The sequence below is a fragment of the Eretmochelys imbricata genome, chromosome 10, assembly GCF_965152235.1.
Source record: "Eretmochelys imbricata isolate rEreImb1 chromosome 10, rEreImb1.hap1, whole genome shotgun sequence".
NCBI classification, from domain to species: domain Eukaryota; kingdom Metazoa; phylum Chordata; order Testudines; family Cheloniidae; genus Eretmochelys; species Eretmochelys imbricata.
In genome coordinates, this window is record NC_135581.1 from 13,156,899 (window position 1) to 13,180,606 (window position 23,708).

General features: G+C 38.1%; 2 protein-coding genes across 8 annotated transcripts in view; one reads left to right on the forward strand and one right to left on the reverse strand.

Annotated features, from left to right (window-relative positions):
* Positions 1–23,708, forward strand: part of CHLSN (cholesin) — a 194,609-nt gene that overhangs the window by 63,418 nt on the left and 107,483 nt on the right. The window contains exon 1 of one of the 4 annotated variants that reach the window (XM_077829084.1): positions 22,342–22,593. The exons of the other annotated variants lie outside the window; for them this stretch is intronic. Coding sequence (XP_077685210.1) covers positions 22,357–22,593 — 237 coding nt within the window. The 5' untranslated portion in view covers positions 22,342–22,356. Of the gene's footprint in view, positions 1–22,341; positions 22,594–23,708 lie in introns of those variants that run through there. 4 annotated transcript variants of the gene reach the window in all.
* GPR146 (G protein-coupled receptor 146) overlaps positions 16,718–23,708 on the reverse strand; it is a 66,338-nt gene continuing 59,347 nt past the window's right edge. For 2 of the 4 annotated variants that reach the window (XM_077829079.1, XM_077829080.1), the window contains exon 3: positions 16,718–18,705. In XM_077829079.1, coding sequence (XP_077685205.1) covers positions 17,660–18,661 — 1,002 coding nt within the window. In that variant the 5' untranslated portion in view covers positions 18,662–18,705 and the 3' untranslated portion in view covers positions 16,718–17,659. Of the gene's footprint in view, positions 18,706–19,765; positions 19,869–22,209; positions 22,346–23,708 lie in introns of those variants that run through there. The other 2 variants (XM_077829078.1, XM_077829077.1) reach the window with 2 other exon arrangements.

Genomic DNA, 23,708 nt, shown 5'->3' on the forward strand with positions numbered 1-23,708 from the left:
CAGATGATACAGATGGAAGGAAAAATAAAATGTTTAAATTAAAACTTTATAGTTTGATCCTTTAGTGGTGATTAAAACATTACATAAAGCAAGGTAAAACACTTACCTCTGCAAAGAAATGTTCCACAGATGCAACTGGCTGAGGCTTTCACAGTGAATAGTGAGATGAAATATAATTACTGTTAGGAGGAAATAACTCTTTTTAAATATATACTCTGCTCCCTGCGTAAACAAAGTCACTTCTTTAGTTGCTGTGTATCAAGCTAAAAATCCCAGACAGTCACAGACTACAAAAACCTACAGTTCTGCAGGGGAAACAGGAACTCGGTTTTAAGTTATTCAAACTGCATACGTTGCATGTTTAGAAAACCAATGGTTTCATCATGTGACTTTAAAGTTCAAATTGTCCTACGCAGTGAGATATTCCAGTAGTGGTTGCCCCAAGCATTTCTGAGTATGTGAGGCCATCCAGTGGCTTTTCATTCAGTTTTTGGATGTTTTTCTGTTCTTGAAATGATCCTACTTGTATTAGCCAACCTTTGCAATTAAATTTGTAGAAGTGCAGTATTTTAAATAATAAAACACAATGAAAAAAGTCAAAGGAAAAAATGCAAACAAAAATTCAACAAACAAAAATCACCTTGCTTAAAATTAACATTTAGGGTGCATTCCTGCTTCCTGATTCATAGGATGCTGGTTTTTTTGGAAGGCCAGATCGTGTGCACATGCAATAGCTTATTTTCCAAGATCCAGTGTAATGCCCACCATATATTGGGAGGGAAGGATTTTGAGTCCTTAATGTGTTTTGTGTCTGACTCAGCACCAGTGTTCTTAGTGACAGTATTTCATAGTGTGTTTAAAACTTCAATTATAAATGGGGAAAAAATAGGATTGGCTCATTCCAGCATATACAAGCTCACTGCTTAGAATTTGTTAATCACTGTATCTTCCCTCAAATCAGTACACCCAACGGAAAAATTTTTGTTGTGGTAGTCTTCTGAAAATCTGCAGTAACGAGAGGCATAGGGATTGCGCAGGACCTAAAATTTTCACTGTCCTGCGTTTGGTCAGTACTATGCTTCTACAGCGCCCCTCATCTGATGCATTTCATCATGCTTTAAAGAAAACCAACTGAAAATCAGAGCCTGGTCTTTTTATATAGGGAAGCTGCATAGAACAAATTTTCTGGATTTCAAAAACGAAAGTAAGCTGGAATCACAAATTGCCTAGAAAAAGTGTTTCAGCACCAATTTGCACTGTACCTGAAGGCTCTGCTCAGGATATTTTGGCATCGAACTGTTTTAAATAGATCTCTGAAAGTACACAAGTGAGAGCAGATGGGTAGATGGGTCAAGGTTTTGGTAATGGGCTAAAGAGTTTTTCAGTCTTTCAAGTCCAACCCAGGGTGGTAGAGACTGAAAGTTACCAGCCAGTGGTGGTTCAGTCACTATGTCAAATACATTGGTGGTGCTCAGTGGACATGTTTCTGCATTTTAAAAAAACTCTGCTAATTGGGTTTCCTTTTTGATAGTCTTAGCAGAGATTATTATTGGGCCAGGAAGCCTGAGTTAGTGTTTCACCCGTTGAAATTATTCTTCCTGGTTATTACTAAAGAACATGGGTGGAGCCATGAGAAGAAAATACAAGTCTGCTGTCTTTGCTGTGTATCTCTTCTGGGGATAAACACAGGACTTTATTCTGCAGAGCACTCAATCTTGGTGTCCTTCACTTGCACTTATTTCACCTACATATTTAACCTAAATCAGAAATGTATGTACATTTTTATAGCATGTAATTTGGTCCAGTGGTCTTGGAGTTGGCACTCCACAAAAGGGTTTGATTCCTAGGTTCATCCTCAGATGCTTTCAAGAACTTGGAGCTCTGTGGAGAAAGCATCTAAAAATGACTGTGCTTTACTGGTAAAGTGTACCCCAGAACAGTAAACTAGTAAAGCAAAGCCTAGGGAGTGTCCAGACCCTTTATAAAGGTGTTACTATCTTGAGTTAATTGATGATTAATTTAAGATAAAAACTCTAGTGAAGACAAGCTCTTATGCTTTGATGGCAGGAATAGGCCTCATGTTGCTCTGCAAACCCCCGAGGGCTAATTAAGGAAAAGTGGAGCAGAGATCCAAGGGGAGCTCTTCCTCAACCAAAAAATTGGTTTACCATTCTGGGCTGCAGGTTGAGAACCACTGTGCCAGACGCACACTGGCCTGCTGAGCCCTGCACTGCCAGCGAGCCCCTTCCCCTCGAGGCTGACCCGAATCACACGCCACACCGACCTCTTGCCCAATGCCCCACCAACTCCCTATTCCCAGAACTCCCCTGCCCAGAGACCCATACACACACCCTCCTTGCCCACGCCCCACCCTTGCACAATCCTCCCACAGACCCATATGCCCAGAGCAGAGCCAGGACTGGAGCCCTGCGGCGCAGGGCTGGGCGGGGGGACACCATGCGGCCAGGAGCAAGGACCCAAGATGTGGGGCCAGGAGCAGAGGCCAAAGTAAAATCTGGGGGTGCTACAGTTCCCCCTCACACACCTTTAGTTCCCAGGCCTATGATACCCAGCACCCCCAACAAGTCCCCCACTGCTCAGCAACCCCGAGCCTTTCACTGCCCAGAGCCTCCCCCCAATCCTCCAGAGAGACCCACTCTCCTGCCCCTGTCCCCCTGCTCCATTCACTGGCCCTGCTGCTGGCAGGAGCGCTCCAGCAGGGTCGCCTGATCCTGTCTCCCCCTCAGCCAGCCCCGTCCCCTGCAGACTGGAGTGGCAAATTTAGAAATTTTTTTTGCACTCAGCTGTAACCTTAGCGTTACCCCTGTTTATACATCCCAGGAATGCCTTATCTCTTTTGGCCACAGCTTCACACTGGGACCTCATGTTCAGCTGATTATCCACCATGAGCTCCAGATCTTTTTCAGTCACTGCTTCCCAAGGTAGAGACCCCCATCCTGTAAGTATGGCCTACATTCTTTGTTCCTACATATATACATTTACATTTACATTTAGCTGAATTAAAGCACATATTGTCTGCTTGTGCCCAGTTTACCAAGCAATCCAGATCACACTTGAATCAGAGACCTGTTCTCTTCATTGTTTACCACTCACCTAAATTTTATCAGCAATAATTTTGTTTTCTTCTCAGTCCTGGATAAAAATATTAAATAGCATAAGGCCAAGAGCCAATCCCTGCAGAATCCTGCTGGACACACACCTGCCAATGATGATTCTCCATTTACAATTACATTTTAAGATCTATTAGTTAGCCAGTTTTTAATCCATTTAATATGTGACATGTTAATTTTATATTCTAGTTTTTTAATCAAAATATGTTGAACCAAGTGAAATGCCTTACAGAAGTCTAAGTATATCATATCAACAATATTACTTTTATCAACCAAGCTTGTTGATCTCGTCAAAAGAGATATCAAGTCAGTTGACAGGATCTATTTTCCATAAACCCATTTTGATTTGCATTAGTTACATTACCCTCCTTTAATTCTTTATTAATCGAGTCCCCTATCAGCTGCTCCATTATCATGCCTGCATGTGTATGTGTACCTAGGAAGCTTGATCAGTGCCAATGACTCCATCAAGAATGAGGTTAAAAGGAGATGTGCTTTAGTTGCAAGGGATGCATAGAAGTTGATGAGATCGTGGACTGATAAGAACATTATATTTGGTACCAAAGTGAACATTTATCAGTATACTAACAGTATTACTCAGTGGTGTCTAGAGACACGGTTAAATTAAAGGAAACAGACATCAGAAAGCTGGCGGCAGTAGAGATGAGAGTTCATCGGAAGATGGCAGATACAAAGTGGAATGATTTTAAGACAAATGAATAAGTTAGGAGAGTAGCATCTGAAATCAGGGTATGGGACTGACCGCAGTTGAAAGGATTACGATGTTGGAGACGCATTAGCAGAAAAACAGATGATAGGATGCCAAAGAAAATAATGCAAGTGTAAGCACTGTCACAGACCTAGAGGCCGACCACCCACTAGATGGCATGACATCGTGTGCGTGGACGTGACCAGGCTGATATTAATGGAGAAATAGGTATGGACAAGAATAAATGGTAATGCTGTACTGCTCCTCATGTCTGTAAAGATGCTTGGGATGAGAAGAAGGTAGTTTTAAAAAACTCCCTCTTAAAACTTATAATCATTACAAAAATATACCCTGTATTTTGAATTACTGAATATACTAGGTTTTATTATTAAATTATCTTATGAGAGCAATAACGCTTCTAATACTGTGCAGTTGATTTCAGATAGATGATATCAAGCACTTAAGTAGTACTTTATATTTTCAGGTGCTATACAAATATTAACTAATTCTGATAACATTCCTGAGGGAAGAAGAAACTCAGTAACTGAGATGTTAGCAACTTCCCCAAGATCACAGAATAAGTCAGTGGTAGTGGTGCAATTAGTGCAATTACATATCAGACGATATTGAATCCCAACTCCGTGTTCATTTCCCTATACTACACTGCTTCCCATATAAATAGCTGCAATTCTTGGGTGCTGAATGTATACTGATTATACTGCATTTCAAACAAATCTGACTTGCCCATCTGTGATAATGGTAAAGACCTTTGAACAGAGATAGCATAATCAGTATACATTTGCATGATGCCTTATATTTCATGAACAATTAGTCATCATAACTGTTGTATCACATTGACATTGGAAACTGAAAGAGGAGGAGATAGAAATTGTCATTCTTCTCAGCTGTGTCTTCCCTCAAACTATAAATCAGCTCACTATGATTCACTTTAACGATCACAGGATGCAGTCATCTGAGACTGCAATAAGAGAACAAACTTTATTGTTTAGTTATATATATATATAAGAAGGCTGATTACTTTTAATTTTCAAAAGATGTTGGCTAAGAAGCTGTATATGTAGGATGATGCATAACTTTAGTATTATGTTGATTAAGTGAATAACTCTCTTGATACATGTAGGACTAATTGTTAGCAATGGTATTGTTGGTAGAGTGGAGGCAGGTGAGGTAGAAGTTGCAGTAGTTAGCAGTTGTCAGGTTCGGTGATAATTATTAAAGCTCTGTGGATTGCCAGTGATTTAGAATTCCAAGTAGTGTATAAGGCAAACAGTCAGTTGCAGATGAAAATTGACAATTAAAAAAAAAACCATATTGTTGTTAATATGGCAAAATGAATGGAGCAGATAGATTATAGTTGATATTATTCTAATTAAAACAGACGCTACATTTGTTCTTTGTTTATTTTAATTTCAGACAATCATTTCTTTAATTGTTTGGTATTACTGATGATGACGTCTGAGAGGGAGATCAGAGTCTGTCGACGGCGCTCTCCATTATGACAGTACACACTGATACCATCGGATCTGAGAGAAAGTGGTCGTGTCCCTTACCTCCCTGTATCAAATACAGCTCAGTACTGCTAATAAGAGTGTGACACTAAAATAATAAAGCCTGCTATCTCTTTGTTCTCATCCACTTAAGAGCGGATGCAATGGAGCATATTCAGTGAAAGCTAGCAGGGAGATGGAAAGTTCTGGCTTGTTCACCTGTCCTCTAATCTTTTGTGGCTTGTAGCTGTCACTATTAATTTGCTGAACAAAGTAAGGCCTAACACTCAGCTTGATGGCATGTCTTCGTTTATCTTCCTGCCTACACCAAGCAGGCATCGTTAAGTGGAGAGATGACCAAGGCAGGCAGCAGGTTATGGATATGGTTAGAGTTGGATTGGCTAGCTCTAAGTTGTTGGTTGTTATTATTAAGCGGCTAACTCTGGTCCAGAATACATGAGAAATATGAGCTCCTCTTCCCCTTCCCTTAGGCTGCTTTGCCTGTTACTACTGGTGATTTAACATACCATATATTTCTGCTCTTTTGAGGCACCAGTGTAATTAAGAACCACTGTGTTAGAGTTTCCCATGACAGTTTCCTAGTGTGACTACCTTTTCAAAAGGCAAAAGTGGGACACATGCAGGAGCCCCACCCCTACCCCTCCTCTTCCTCCAAGGCCCTGCCTCTGCTCCTCCTTTTCTACCTGAGGCCCTGCCCCCTGCCCAGGTCAGAAGCTGGAGCCAGGTTGTGGTAAGAGCCACCTAGGGAGCCTGGGCCACTGTGCGGAGTCCCGGACACTCCACCTGCCAGGGTCCAGGGGCTGAGAGCAGCCTCTGGCCTATGTCTCCACGCCCTGGGGCACGCTGCCCAGGGCAGGTGTAGGGTCTGGGGCTCCCTACAGCGGCTCAGGCTCCCTCGGTGGCTCTTACAATGGCCCAGCTCTGGTTTCTGGCCTGGCCAGGGGGTGGGGCCTTGGGGGGAAGAGGAAGAGCAGGGGCAGGGCCTTGTGGCTGGGTGGCTAAGGCCCCCCGCACTCCCCCTCCCCCAAAAAAGGGACTGATGCTGCCCGTGAGCCTTGGGCAGGCAAGGAGCAGTGCTTCAGAGAATTCGTGACAAAAACTGTCCCAGAGTCATTCAAGCTACAACCGGGACTTAAACTCTGCATTTTGGGACTGTCCTGCCCAATTCAGGATAGGTGATCACCCTACAGCTGCTATACATTTCATAATATCCTGTGGTTGGGACAGGAATAAGTGCTGCATTCTTGGCTGAAGAGAAGATATTTGAGGAACTTGTTTTTAATAGGTGATTGAGAATTTATTTTGCTTTTTCACTTATTTATTTTTTGCTTCTCAGGCTGCTATTTAATCATAGAGAGGAAGAGAGATAAAACTACTCCAGTAATAGATTAAGAGGGGGTTAATATGTATGCGTTGACTACATGCCAAGAGATTGCCATGCTTGTGCTTTCTATTGACTGCTTTATCTGACTGAGTAGTGGAGAACTGTTGTTCAGAGGACTCATTCACTGACCATGCTTAGGCAATCCTGTCTCAGCAACGTGTTTGCTATCCAACTCCTTCAGGTATTAAAGAACATGATATTACACCTAGCTGCGGTACGCACAGTTTGTGCACTAATTTAACTACATTGTTTTATACATTGGTCTACTTCAATCCATGCAGACCCCATGTGCGGACATTATTTTGGATTGAGTGCCCTATATAGATTTAGTGTAAATCTGTAAAAATATTATTTAACCTAAATTGATTTTTGACGCTCTGAAACAGATTTAAGAGTTTCTATGCAAGGGAGGTTTCACTGATTTAACTATATCGGTGCACAAACATAGGAATTGTTATTCTGGATCAGAAACCCCAGGGTTGATCTAGTCAAGCATTCTGTCACCGGTGGTGCCCAGCACCAGATGCTTCAGAGAAAGGTGCAAGAAACCCCTGAATTTTTGGGATTACTGGTTTTTAAATTTATATCTCCCTCTGAATAGTAAGTCAGGCTAAATAGTTTGCTGTTACTCATTCAAGTTCTTTCCATGAAATCTACCTATGTTTAAGGTTTGTTCTTTTACAAGAGGGTTCACCTTATTCATCTCATCCTTGCAGCAGCAATGTGTGTGCCCTCATGCCTAAAATACCTAATTTTCATTCACTCCCTGGAGAGCTTGTAGCAGGGCTCCTTATTGTGTGCAGAAAGGAGCAGCATGTTGACTCACATGGTTTTGAGCAACTATCTTCAAATGATGCCTGCTCTGTATTTTTTGCATTGGCTGGGTTTTTAAAGCTCACAGTGGTGTGCGCCCTGGCTGTATGCGAAGCCTCTTCCTTATGTTTCTTTCTGACTGGTTTCCGTGCTCACACACCACCTGTCTTTTGGGGATCCAGTGGTACTGTAGTATTTTAATCAGCAATTAATCTTTGACTGTGATGGGCTGTGTATGAAATTCACTCTCATAGAATATCAATCTATCAGTCCCTTTCTTCTTTAAAAAAAACCCTTAAACCTTTTTTTCCAATGATGCGTTTTAACATGGTTGCTGTTGACCTTATATTTATTACCTTCCTCTCTCACACCTCATTTAGCACATTTATCTTCTGTTGCAGATGCCCTTTCTTTGCTTAATGACTTTAACTAATAGTGCATTTTATTATTTTAATATATCGCGTAGGACCTTAAGTTCCCACAGAGGGTGAGAAGTGGAGGATTTACTTTAGAAACATAGTAGTAGTAATTCCTCTCTTTCTGTTTTGACCTGCAGAATATTTTATTCGTGCTGCTATAGTAACGTATCTGGTTATTTCCAAATGCCCATGTGACCTGTTTAGGAGAGGTCTTTCAAGACTTGGATTTGCTACAACAATCATGTTGAAGGAAATGGTTACAGCAGAATTATTCCCCAACGTAATTAAATGCTATGTGGTCTTGTGGTTGAGACGTAACTTCATTTCAACAGCCTGGCTTTGTCCAAGGCTGTAGTGCAGTTTTTGGAAGACCATGGTTTCCAACAACTGATTTCCTTGATTCCCTTGTTACAAATGAGCCTCTACTGTAGGTTGCCAACCCTCTAGGATTGTCCTGGAGTCTCCAGAAATTCAAGATTAATCTTTAATTAAAGGTTATGTCATGTGATGAAACCTCCAGGAATACGTCCAACCAAAATTGGCAACCCTACTGTTGTGTGCAGAACCATTTAAATGTCTATCTAGATTTAGTGGGAATATACTGTAGACTATTTTAAGTTATTTTATTTTTAAATTATATTTTATTCAAGTAAACTGCTACAGTGAACTGTAAGAATATTCAGCAGGTGACCACAAGGTGGAATTTCTAAAGAGTTTTCAGTCAAGGCTTTGATATTACTTTAGGTCTTATTCTAGAATTAATTTGAATATTGTTTTACAAAAATTCATATTAATACTGAAACAAAACTTTCTATCCAGGACTCCATGCTGGCATTGATCCCCCACTACTGCTGGTTTTTAATCTCCTGTGTAATAAGACATCATATGCTTTAAAATCCAGGTTGAACTGATTCACTTTATTCTTGTCAGTGTTTGGTCTCAGTTTCAAAGAACTCTTAGTGGTAAAAAATGATTTTAAGTATATTTTTATTTTTTAAAACTACAGATCTTCTTATGAGAAACTCGTAAATTCAAAACCAGCCTCTGGGTGTGACATGCAATAACATGGGAGCTGCACCTGCTAGAGTTAAAGTTGTTAATGAATATTATCTCCAAAATTTTGAGCATTCTTGTTGATATAATTAAAGATGTTGGTACTCAACCTCAGAGAAAAGTATAAGGGAACTGATTGCTTCTGATGTACGAAATATGTAAATGAACAAAATAGACAAGAAAAGGGGTTCTATTTCCAGCTTTTATGAGGATATTACAAATAATGAAACGTTAAAAATAAAAAAGGGGAAATGCCTCTCTTAGCTCATTTTTCTATATATGGAAAAATAACATTAGGAATATATTAAAATGCTTTGATGGACAATGGAAAAATTAAAAGTAATAAGTATAATACATGAGACATTTCACACTTAAATTCATTTGCTACATGGCAATCTAATGTTGTAGTTGTTTGACATAAATATGATTGCTTTTATTCATAGATAAACCTTGCATTATATAGTAACAGTAGCAATAATTTGCACTTATTAAAAGCTTTGCAAAAATTAAACTTTACAGCACATATTTGAGGCATGTAAGTGTTTTACTCACTTTTCAGCTGCATATAGATTCATAGATATTTAGGTCAAAAGGGACCATTATGATCATCTAGTCCGACCTCCTGCACAACGCAGGCCACAGAATTTCACCCACCACTCCTGCAAAAAACCTCACACCTATATCTGTGCTATTGAAGTCCTCAAATTGTAGTTTAAAGACTTCAAGGAGCAGAGAATCCTCCAGCAAGTGACCCGTGCCCCATGCTACAGAGGAAGGCAAAAAACCTCCAGGGCCTCTTCCAATCTGCCCTGGAGGAAAATTCCTTCCCGACCCCAGATATGGCGATCAGCTAAACCCTGAGCATATGGGCAAGATTCATCAGCCAGATACTACAGAAAATTCTTTCCTGGGTAACTCAGATCCCACCCCATCTAATATCCCATCACAGGCCATTGGGCCTATTTACCATGAATATTTAATTACCAAAACCATGTTATCCCATCATACCATCTCCTCCATAAACTTATCAAATTTAATCTTAAAGCCAGATAGATCTTTTGCCCCCACTGCTTCCCTTGGAAGGCTATTCCAAAACTTCACTCCTCTGATGGTTAGAAACCTTCGTCTAATTTCTAGTCTAAATTTCCTGGTGGCCAGTTTATATCCATTTGTTCTTGTGTGCACATTGGTACTGAGCTTAAATAATTCCTCTCCCTCTCCGGTATTTATCCCTCTGATATATTTAGAGAGAGCAATCATATCTCCCCTCAGCCTTCTTTTAGTTAGGTTAAACAAGCCAAGCTCCTTGAGTCTCCTTTCATAAGACAAGTTTTCCATTCCTCGGATCATCCTAGTAGCCCTTCTCTGTACCTGTTCCAGTTTGAATTCATCCTTCTTAAACATGGGAGACCAGAACTGCACACAGTATTCCAGGTGAGGTCTCACCAGTGCCTTGTATAACGGTACTAAAACCTCCTTATCCCTACTGGAAATACCTCTCCTGATGCATCCCAAGACCGCATTAGCTTTTTTCACGGCCATATCACATTGGCGGCTCATAGTCATCCTATGATCAACCAATACTCCAAGGTCCTTCTCCTCCTCCATTACTTCTAATTGATGCGTCCCTAGCTTATAACTAAAATTCTTGTTATTAATCCCTAAATGCATGGCCTTGCACTTCTCACTATTAAATTTCATCCTATTACTATTACTCCAGTTTACAAGGTCATCAAGATCCACCTGTAGGATATCCCTGTCCTTCTCTAAATTGGCAATACCTCCCAGCTTTGTGTCATCCGCAACTTTATTAGCACACTCCCACTTTTTGTGCCGAGGTCAGTAATAAAAAGATTAAATAAGATTGAGGGAAAAAATGATTACTTGGCTTCTCAGTTCTGAGACTAGAATTCAAGACCCTAATTCTGCTCTCCCTTTCACTGTTGTCAATATTATTTAATTCCAATCAAGTCAGTGGCATCACTCAGGATTTCTACTGGTATGAGAGCAGAATTTGGCTCCAAACCTAACCACTGTACTACTGTCACTCTTTCTTAGTAAACATACATAGTACAACCCCATTTAAGTCTGAGTCTTGTTTATTTCCCCCAGGACTTTTAAATATAGTCCCCTGGCATATTTTCACTGCACTCTGACACAAACAACTCCCATGATTCTGTCCTCCCACCTCAGAATACTAGTAACTCTCACCTGAAGTCAGTGAGAGTTAACATCCAGAAAGCAAATAGGATCTTGGAACTGTACATCCAAAAGGGCTGATTCGGATCTCTCATACACCAGTCTTATACCAGTGTAATTCAGAAGACTTCAGTGGACTTGCTACTGATTTACAATAGTGTAAATGAGATCAGGTCCAGAGTTCAGCCTCTACAAAACTCGTGACCAGTTAGCCTATTGTTTATAAACTAGTTTATCTTCATTAATATGAAACCTTTTGAATAAATGGGGTTATAGTTTATGAAGCAAGATGATGAACACTGATTGTCTTTTTGTTGTGTACCAGTGGAAATGGAAAGTTCAACAGATGAACACAGGATGGATCATCTGAAACAGCCTTTAATATATTGCTCAATGAATTTGTTAATTGAGTGCTGGCTCTCTTATTTAGACTAGTAAAGTAGTGGTACTCAACCAGGGGTACATGTACAGGGGTACATGTACGTGGAGGTCTTCCAGAGAGTACACCAACTCAACTAGATATTTGCCTAATTTTACAACTGGCTACATAAAAAGCACTAACAAAGTCAGTACAAACTAAAATTTCATACACTGACTTGTTTATACTTCTCTCTATATTATACACTGAAATGTAAGTACAATATTCATATTCCAGTCAATTTATTTTATATTTATATGGTAAAAGCGAGTTTGGTTCCCAAATGGAAAGTATGGAAGCTAGTGATTTTATCAATTACCCAACACAAATCAGTCTGAAAACCAGCTGTAGCAATAACATAAGCAGATGCAGAGGTGAACAATTTTCTTAGTTTATTGATTTGACATAACTGGCTCTTCTGAAAGCAGAGAGGCTACAAACCATAAATCAACTCAAAAATACTAAACTCTGTGAGAAAATAATACTGTTAATAATGTCACTTTTCTTGTGCTGACTTTCTAATGTACAACGTATGCAAATAGAAATTTATACAGTACACTTTAATCATTGAAAGAGGTTTACATTTAAATGGTGATAGACTTGTATCTTATTTTTGAAATAATTTAATAAATTCTTTGCAAATTTTTGTACATCAGTAGGCTACTTTTACCTGCATATATACAGTACTTCACCAATATTAATTCAAATGCAAAACAGATGGGCTCATATTTACAAAGCAATCAGAAACCTTCAGGCATTGAAATGGAAAGGCCCCACTTTTGATGTACTGGTGTTTGCCATGTTTTGAGAACTTGTCATATCAAGGATTTGTTCATAAAACTCCTTATATTTTCACTATCCCATATTTAATTTTCTCTCAAGTACAGTTTCTAATGTATGTGCTCATATATTTTTATATTTGTATAACCAGTACAAAGTCGTTGCCCATTTGAATGTTTACTTCAATGTTTATTTTTAAAAAAGTCAGTATTGATCTAATATTCAAGGAGAGTGCGTGCGAATATAGTAAGCCTTCTCAGCATTTCCCGCAGTTGCATGCCATAGTGTCTACGGAGCAACCAAAAGATCAGGCTCACTATTGAAAATAACAACCCAGTCTAATCCAGAAACAAAAATGAGGGGGTGAGGAGGGGAATCAATTGATGATATCCTCATATTTAAAATATTTCTGAGGATATGTGCAAAAATACTTAACTTCAGGCACACACACATACACAAACTAGGACTTTAAAACAGTCTGCAGATTTGTAGAGTATGTTGAAGAAAACGGAATAGATCTTCCTTTCCCCCCCTCCCCTTCCATTGTACTGGAGAGCCTTGAATTACAATATCAAATCATTCCAATAAAACTGAAATGTCATAAAAAGACAACAGAACAGAAGCTAGTGAAGCTAAAACACTGTGAATGGTACCACGGATAAAGTGTGAGGCCCCACGTGAAAGAGTAGTAGAGCAAAATGAAACATGAAAATCAAATTTTATAGTACATTAAAAGTGACAAGAGGTGATAATCTGAAGAGAGGTTATAAAAGATCAGTCGTGTGAAGCAGGGAATTTCATGTAAGTGGAAAAGGACAGAAATTAATGTGGCATTTTATACTTTGCAAATGAAGAGGCTGCATGTTTGTGAAAATTAGGGATAAGATTATGTGGGGACATAAAATTAGAAGTGTGCAAGGAAAGCAAATAGAGTTAAAATTGACAATGCAGCTAAATCTCTAAGACAGGTATAACATTCTGGAGGTGTGTTTTAAAGAGGTAATCAGTCTGGTGTGACTCTATAGTCACACCACGCAAGGCCAGGTTCCTTCCATCTAGAAATTCTGTTTCCTTGGATGCTGGACTGCACTTCTGCAACAACTTTTATAGGACAGAAATGCTGGGTTTAATGTTGCCCTTCAGGAAATGGATTTCCTTTTGGTAAGAAGAGGAGAGTTTATTCTGCTAGATGGGTATAAGAGAAGTTTTATTATCTGTTCACTTGTGTGGGGGGGGGGGGGGAGGGGGATTAAAGAAGGCTAGGCTGCAATTGTTACAAGTACTCAGAGTAGACAGGGAAACAGGTGATTTGTAAAAATGCCCATACAGGCCCAGGTTAAAGCACAGGCACTCTAGGCCCTCACAAACTGAGTGCAACTGGTGCCCTGAAGTATCCCTTAGTCTGCAGACTGCCTGAAACAACAGCTCTGAGAGGTATGAGGTGCTCCATTCGTTTCAATGTGATGTTAACGCCAAAACCTATTGTTATGGGAAGCCCCACCACCAACAGTTTGACAGAGGACGGTGTGTGGCAGAAGCGGAAAGTGCAGTGGACCTGGTGTACACATCCACACACCCACCCAAGCGGATACATCCTAGATGCTATGTTAAGTACTAGTCCCCACTGTTTAAAAAGAAGAGGGAACATCTGCTGCCACCCTTGCTACTTTTGAGATGGGTGTGTGTGAATGTCCGTTGCCGCTCCTGTCTCTGGAAGCAAGGGAGACTTCCCTGCCACAACTACTCCCCGCAAGGGTAGAGCCACCAAGAGTCTTGTGTCCTGGCACACCTTGTTCCCCAAATTGCTTCCATCTTTTTCTGTGCCTGTAACACGGTGCTGTTGTTTAAAAGAGATCTACAGCAAATTAATGGAATAAAGTTTAATGACTTTAGAAATGCTGCAAAGAAGCATTTTTTCAGACAACTAGTCTGGGCTCTTTAGGACAAGTAGCACTTGACTGAACAGAGCCAGCAAGCTCTTGGGAAAGGCATCTCGTATTGAATTAAGCTGGAGCTGTGCGAAGATGCAGTTGCTATGGCAAAAAGAAAGATGCATTTGTGTCCCTATGCCTATGTTTTCAGAGAAATTATTTCAGAGAGTTCCACTTCAGAAATAAGTTTCAAGAAGATGAGATAGTGGAGCATGAAGAGACTTGGCAACATAGCAAAAATTATTTAGAGGAGGAGATTCATGCTTGTTAATTGGCGTTTCCATCCTAAAAATAAGCTACTAATGAGGTAGTGCAGAGATCAATGGTAAATCTCTCTACCCTTTCATTATTTACATTTAAAAACAGTTTGATAATAAAGGCAAGATTTTTGATGCTATGACACTGAGCAGCTCCATAATACTGGAAAACATAAAGGCAGATACTGAACATGTGCAAAATTTAATGGCTGTCTAATATGTTGGTCAGAAAAGAGATTTGAGGGATGACTGTTTACAGTATTCTTTTTATTACAGTAGATTATATTTAGTGAGATGCAAGGCATATGCTATATGAAGAGCACAAATGATCATGTGGCTGAAAGGGGTATATTGGCTCAAAATGAGGTGAAATGTAAATCATACACAGTAACAGGAAAAGATTAGGCTCATTCCCATCAGCTGGTATGAGGGAGATATTTGTGAGCTAACCAACACATTGAACCTATGAAAGGGATCAATATGATTGAGTTGAATAGTCCTTCAAGTGGTTTAATGTACAGGGAATTAAGAGTAAAATTATTTTGGGCAAAGTCTTAATTAAAATAAGTAATTATTAAAAATATAGAACAAGATACCAAAAAGAACAGTAGAGGATAATCAACATGTTCATGGGAGAGTTGAATAAATTACTACCCAGAGAGGAGAAGCAGAGACAGGTGGGTGGAGGATTGAGTGGAATAGTCCTGAAGGGGAGGAGGGAAAAGAAGTGGTAAATGGATTGTGAGCTCGCTCTTCCTGATTCATATAGTTTGTAATCTATACAGAAAGAGACAAAAAACCTGAGACAAAGAGTGTGGTGAAATGGTGCTATTAATAACTAAAAGGGTTTTAAAGTTATTTTTTCTCCTCATTTCTTCTGCAGCAGAATCTTGCTAACCTGCACTTTGGTAAACTGTAAATACACACTAATGTGGAATTTTAGTTTTGCAATTTAACTTCTAAACCAATGGAATTCTGCTACTGTGTTGAGACAGCCCAGTGTAGATGATGTCATGTTCCCCACAAGCCACTAGAAGAATACCAGTTCATCTTCTGGCTTCTCTGCTGTCTGTGCCAAAGGTGAGAGTACTTATAGTTAACTATTGGATCAGGTGCTCTCCCCGAATATTTTCTAGCCCCCAAACCTCTCTAATTTGCACTCCCCTGTTGTGCAGGTCAATGAGGTTCCACTGTTTGTGTTTGCAGCATCTCTGTTTTTCAAATACTCTCTCAACTGTTTTCAGAGTAGCAGCCGTGTTAGTCTGTATCCGCAAAAAGAAAAGGAGTACTTGTGGCACCTTAGAGACTAACACATTTATTTGAGGATAAGCTTTCGTGAGCTACAGCTCACTTCATCGGATGCATCCACTTGCATCCGATGAAGTGAGCTGTAGCTCACGAAAGCTTATGGTCAGATAAATTTGTTAGTCTCTAAGGTGCCACAAGTACTCCTTTTCTCTCAACTGTAAAATTTGGCAATCAGTATTGTGAATTTAAAAAATTCAATTGATATAGTGCATTCTAGAGTCACGCTGCAAGGAGTTCCGCTTCTAAATATTTAGCAAATAACTAGTGCTGGTTTGAATTAATAAATATCCATTTTAAATATTACTCCTATTATGGATTAGTTTCCTTATTTCTTTTATGTATAACTTGGCTGATTCTACATTAAATAAAATACAAATTATTCTTGCTTATGTAAAACAAAGCAATTTCAACTGGTTAAATTTAGATGCTAAAAATGTATGTTTAATAATACTAGAAACTATAGATTTTTTTTCTTTTCATTCTGTATCATTTTACATTTCCTGTAACTTCAAGTGCTTGAATTTTGGTACTTAAAAAGTAAGATAGTGATAACTAAGCCTAGCTTAAGAAAGATTACTCATAGTCTGACACATTTTAAAGGAAGCAACACATTGTTCTGTTCCAGGAAAATAGTAACTTATCAGACTTAAAAAGGGCTCCAGGTCCTCGCCCATTTTAAAATACCTAGATCGAAAGCTTTTCCCCCAAAAAGTTTAACTATGTCCCACGATTAAAGAGACTTCAGTTTATTACTGTCACAAATATATCCCTTAAAAATGCAAAATGTTCATTAGAAACATATTTATTTGTTTAAAATAATTCACTCTAGTTACATGAACTTTTGTGGACCATAACACTTAGCCAGACATTCTTCAACCATATACATTTTACTTTCACTCTAACTTCATGAACCATTGTATCCTTCGTTTTAATATGCAGGGCAAATGTCTCTTTGTTCCCTGAAAATAGTTAATAAATATTTCTGAATCATTGAAATGTTTTTATGATACACAGAGAGCAATGAAGACTTAAATGCATGTTTGTTAATTGTTACATCTAGGAAAATTTGATTTGTCAAAGATATTAAAATGTAGCTAAGTCTGCATGAGAATATCCTTTCTTAGAATTGCAATTTAGGTTCCTTTTCCCTTCTTTGGGGAAGGGAGAAGAAGCAAATTAATTAAATACTAAAGTAACTTATAATTAACACTTCGCTATTAAAACATATAGTTGAACAGTCTGATCTTTAACAGAGATCATCTTCATTGAAAAGATGCTGTCTTTGCCACCACCAAGAATAGCTCTACTTTTAAAATTAAAACAGTTGTGTTCCTTTATACGGAGAGTAAAATACTTCTTTTTCTTGTATAACAAAGTGCTGTGTATTCAATCAAGGCTTCATTTAACCCCTTAGTGATTTCTTCAGACAGGATTATTAGAACTGTGAAGACAAAGCTTATGCTTTTTAACTGACTCAGTGCATTGAAAATACTGGAAAACACAGGTATTATAACATGTAGACAGACTCTTAAGAGATTTTTTTGCAACCATTTTTACTATCTGTAGGTTTAAACTGTAAATCATTTAGTTATAATGGAAGCTCTTTTCAAGTCTCCTTGCTAGGTGCTCCCATATAAGTGATCTTTAAGAATCAACAAAACATTGTCACATACTGAGTACCGTATACAAAGTACTGCAGTAATTGAGCCCCATGAGATTCTTTCATACCTACGTCATAACTTGCTGTACTACTGTGCGTTCATGAGAACATCCTTGATTTCCACAGTGTATTCTTTTAAGCAGCCGTCGTAATTTGTGGGGAAAGTTTTTGTTAATATATCGGTAGAGCAGAGGCATTACAAAACTACTTGAGAAAGCCAACAGTTTTGATACACTCTTGATAAAAGGTAATACTCGGATGTAATTCTCATCTGTAAGTTTTCCTTGAGCATTAATAAATGTGTTTACCAAAAGAGTTACATAGTAGGGTGTCCATAATGTAAACTGTGTACAGACTGTAGCAATCAAAAGCCTGTGTACTGAAGGATCTAATCTTCCAGTGTCGTGGTCCAGTGGTGTAGCCTCATTACGTATTCGCAAAATTAACACAAATGCATACAGTACAGCAATAGCTGGTACGACATACCCAATAAAAACCATAATGGCGTCTGCTGCTTCTTTGTTTTGCATCTTGGAACATTCAATTATTTTAGTGGATACATGATTGCAGACGTAGAATAAGAGAGATGAAAAACTTGTAAGCATAGCTCCTCCCCAGATGAACCCACAGACATGTTTTGTGTTGTACACGCTTGACATATAAGTTCTTGGTAAAGCACGTTCAATGTAGTAGTCCAGGCTGAGCAATGTAGTAGAGTACATGATAACTAAAGATGAAATATTGAATAAAATGAGTAATGTAATATAAACTTCATTGTTAAAATTCCAGATGGCCCATTTTGTATTGGCAGGTCCTAGAAGGTATATTGGTGCCATGGCACTGATGATGAGGCCAGCAATTCCAATATTGACAAAGTAAACATCAGGCATTGTCATAGTTGCTTTGTTACAGAGATTAACCAGGACCAGCAGGGCATTGTAACAAAGGCCAACTGGAAAACAGATGATGAGGTAGAGTAGGGAAAAGATGAAAAGAACCAGATGGAAGTCATGGCAGAGATGCTGGTTCTCGCTGTTCTTGGTACTGTTGAAAGCGTCACAGCTCCACATAGTGATCTTAACTTTTGTATCTTCCCTTCTGGTTACCAGCTTTTCTGAAGGGAGAGAAATATCAAAAGTAAATAAATTGTTCATGTTTTAAATTCTAATAAAAATAGAATCCAGGCATGAAGAAAACGTCTCTGACACACAATACATGATCATTTTATGCGCTATAAATGGCTAAAATGCCTGGGCTCTTGTTAGTCTAGAATAAAATTGTTTATAGCCCAAAATTATGTTTGAGGAATTTTAGTACATGTGCTGAATTCTTAATACTAATATAATGAATAGTTTGTTATAGGGCACACAAGAGAAGTTAACACATAAGCTATACCTCTCAAAAAGAAACTCCAACAGATATATAGTACAATGCATTTGACTACTATTACACAGCACCCTTAATAAACAAGCACATTACGGAGGGAACCAATAACAAGCTGGAGAAAAATGGAAGGTTTTAAGATTAATTTTAAAAAGTAGAAGTGACATGGAGAATGGACTGTAGAATTCTGTATGGTGGAGTCAGCATAAATAAGAGAGTGATTTCCCCAGCAGAGAATGGTAAGAAGGGAATAGACATGAGGCCAAGATAGATCAGAATGGGAGGTGGGAGCAGGTGGCTATTAGGCCAGTGGTAAAGTGGACCAAGGCCACAAAGAACTTTGAAAACTAAATGTATTTTTAGTGTTGTTTCCAAATAAAGGCGTCAAATCTATGAACACTTAGATACTTTACCCATTGATTTCAGTGGGACTACACATGTAAGTAAAGTTATGTATGTAGTTCAGTGTTTGAAGGATTGGGGCCCAATTTATTAATTGTTACCTTCCTTACGTAGAGGATACGTTCAGAAAATATAAGTTTTTTTGCAATAGCATTTTCAAATATTCCTTTCTCAGTTTCCACATTTCGCATGATTTAGTTAGCGTTTTGCCCCTATTATTAACATTGAAAACTGCAGTTTAATGAGAGAGATGGCTACTTTTCCACATTGTGTCAAATATTGCACTATATTACATTTATAATGTATATTTCAAAAATGAATTCATTTCTTATAAATTATGGCGGGAATAATGCCTTTTCCATAATATTAATTAAAGATTGTTAGCTTACCATGATAAGCCTAATGTGAGTATAATGTAGGAGTTCAGAGAGGCTTGGTGTCCAGCAACTTGAAACATGCATCTCAGAGATGTCTTTCAAGTCTCTACTTTTCCTAACTCATACAGAATATACATAAAAATACCTTATTATTTCCAACATAAAGAAAATACTGAAGTCAGCACTTCAAATAAAATCAAGAAATGTATACATTGACACTAAATACAAATTGTAATGTTATAAGAGCCGGGTATCAGGACAGTCTCACTTCGTTCCAGAAGGGTAAGAATTATATACCCCTTCCTCTTCCTGAATTGCTTGAACTCTTTAAAAGGAACCCTGATCTTTAAACTCTTTAAAAAGGTCCCTGTACACTAGTTTGTCCAGCTACTCCATGCTTAATAAACATAAGGATAACTTTTCTACTAAAACCAGTTTTAATCTAAAAACAAACCTAAACGGAAGCTCTGTTTGCAAAAGTATGGAAATAATCTCCCTCTAACATTGTAAAAATGAAAATAACCATGGCTGTGGTATCAGCACTGGTATTCCCACAGTACTATATTGTTTTTAAGCAGAACTCCCCACTGAAGTACATGGGGAGTTCTGTTTAAAGATTGCTGACATCTGTCCCACAGTATTGATCTGTATGGGGGTGATCTTATATGTCAAACACACAAAGCGAGAGTTAGATGCTCAGCATTAGTTTAAATTCTTTGTTTTTAATGTATGAGAGGGAGAGAGTGTGGGGACACATAAGCACACTTTATAAAAAGAAATAAAAGGGAGACAAGATGAATCAAATGTGTAATAAAGATTTCACAATTGAATTAATGTCACTAGACAGCATGTTTAACTGAATGAACTGCCTTGGATTGAATTACACAATATGAGTTTTCTAAACACAATAGGGCGACATTTGGCTCTCAGCTTCACAGGTGTAATTCAATTGAAGTGTCAAAGGAGTTGCACAGCATTTGACTCTGAGTCTGTAAGGTTTAATCCCCATACCTATTGCTGCTGGTTAGTGTATGTGTTTGTATTTCCAATTACCTGTATCAGTCATGCTCTTGCAGTAAGAATCAATCCAAAAATAAAATCTTTTCAATTAGGAAAATGAATCTCTTAACTCACTTTTAAGAACTCACTTTTCTCAGAAAACCTTTTTTTTTCTCTCAGCGGAAGTACAAGGTAAATGTTTAATAATTGTTTAATCCTAGTTTTCCTTCATCAGTGTTTTAAAGTAGTTTTATTTTCCTAGCTGATTGTATGTTTTTCCTTTAGTGTGTTCATAAACTACAGCATTACAGTATCTTAGGTTTGTTTAAGTTGTCTCTTAAAGCGTGATATTATCTTTGAAAATCTAAAGCAGTCTAGTTCCTTGTACAGGAAGTGTACACTATTTTAAATATGTTGAAAAAATTGCTGGTGACAGTAACCCCAAGTCAACTCATTACATTTTCAGTGAGTTGGTTCAACTAATTTTGCAGACTGAGAGCTGGACACTGCAAATGGATCCACCCAAGTCTACCCCTGCACCCATGTGGAGCCCCACTGACTGCAGGGGAGTGATGTATAAACATGGGTTTTCCCAGGGAAATCCATTTTGTAGGATCTAACTCTAAGTGGCTAATAGTTATTACCCCAGACTAAATTACATCAGACACAGAATACTTCCCTTTCTATTGTCTCATACTGAAAAGAGTGCCATTTTTATCTCTGCATTTAATGTTTGGTTCTGCAAATGTTTAAAGATTAACACCATTATGTTTATATCCTTTAAATTAAGTTAAATTTAATGCCATACTTCTATCATAGGAACTGTAGGCAATTTTTTTTTGTCCAGTAATTTTCTTGTGAAATTACAAAACTCTCATTAGAAATGAACATAAATGAACTGATTCTAAAGTCCATTATAAACATACTTTCTGGGGAAATATATAGTTAAAAGGTGTCTACAATACTAGAGAAACTACTTTTTTGAAACAAAAGCACCTGGTTTTTAAGCATGCTTATTATTCACATGAGAAACTACTGTACCTATTGGATATACAACTATAGTGTCCAATCCTGCATTCCTTATTCAGCCAAACCTCCTGATCATTTCAAAAGGAGTTTTGCCTAAGTAAAGACTGTAGGTCTTTAGGATGCTTGAAACGGAGTTGTCTCACTTGATAAATCTGAAGCAGTTATTTTGTTCAGTTTTAGATCAAGTCTCATGCATAAGTAAATCCTGTAGTTCCCCCCATATGTTTTATTTTGACTGTCTTCCCCAAATGCCCTCCTCTCCAGCTTCCCTTTTTTTACACTAGTATTATATTTTAAATTTAATGCCCAGTTCTGATTTTATAAAACAACTCCTTACCCACTACTCCTCAATTTCTGCTTGTCTTTCACTTTCTCATGGCCCCAACTTTATTTCATTAGCTTTGTTGTAAAACATTTTAAACTCTTACCTTCAGTTCATGTTGCACACTCCTCTGTACTTCAAGGTCCAAACACAGTTGGTAAGTAACATTTCAGAGAAAGGAAGTAGACTCAAAAGGTCTGTCTTGTTCCTCTGTGAAAACATTGTGATCTCCTATCAGCAGAACACATACAGCATGGTATTTTCTGTGCGTGCGTGTGCTGCACTTGTTTTTCCTCTAGTAAATTACTCACAAAGTTTCTGCTTCACTTGGCAAGCTACTGTAGCTCCTCCCTTTCTCTGTTTACAGCCATTTTCAAGAAATGAGAAGCGTGCTCAAAGGGGAGTGAACTGCTGGATTAAACTGCTAAATTTTAGGGCTTCAGGTTTACTAATAAAGCATACAGGCTCCTGGAGCACTCCGGTTTGTTTGGTATGCAGACAGTCGCATTTGCATCTTTTCTCCCTGTTTAAGAACTTACTTCTTTCTCATTAAATGGAAGATTTAACTGGCTTGGCAACAATTGTTCAAGGATGTATGCAGTGTTTGACTTTGGAAACTATAATTGAGAAATTCAGTTTAAGGTTTTATTTTTGTAGGAGATGCATCCCAGATAGTACAGCATTTCTAAATACAGATTACAAGATACAGAAGTGTCCCTACTACTTACATAAGAACTAGTATGTATTAGGAGTTAATAAGAACAAATTCAGAAAATTTACTTTCAGTTTAGAGATTGAATATATAAAAGACATTGTAGTGAAATGTTAATGTATATTAGTGAATATATAACTGTATATTGCAATGGGTTTTGTGCAGGCATTTATATTCTAATTTTAAAGATTAAGAAATGGAAAAATTAATGTTCTCAAAGCACTTTTAATTCGCCTCCCAAGTGTGTGTGTGTGTGTGTGTGTACGGACAAGGTGGGTGAGGTAAAATCTTGTTGGTTCCCCTTCTGTTGGTAAGAGAAACAAACTTGTGTATGGATGGATGCATGGACAGACAGACAGACCTGCCTTAAAACTGAGCATTTCTGAGAGCTGAACTGTGCTGGCTGAACTATGGTTTGGAATTTAGCTTGTACTTCATTTTTACTCTAGCTGTTCTTTTGTTTGTATAGAAGCTGCTCAGACAATTAAAATACTTTTCCCAGATGAAGCAAAACAGAAGGATTTACTGCAAAAAAGAAGCTATTACCTGATTTTCAATGCACATTTTAATTGACAGTATCAACCAAAAGCAAAATATTGCTTTACTTTTTGCCTTCACTTACTTTATAGCTGTGCTTCAAATGCTTTGGTTTCCCTTATTGTTATGAGGGATTTATTCATCTGTATAGATTCTCTCTAAGATAGATAGATAAACAGGCTTTCAAACAGTGATATTTTAAAGTTTGGTTATTTTTCATTTAACTTAAAAAAAAAAAAGCTTCAGTCATGAGACACTGGAATTTTTGCTGTGTAAACTCCTAACCTTTTGTCTAGAAAATAATCTTTTGCTTAAACTGTAGATTTATCATATATGTGTGAAATAGCTAAGTAAAC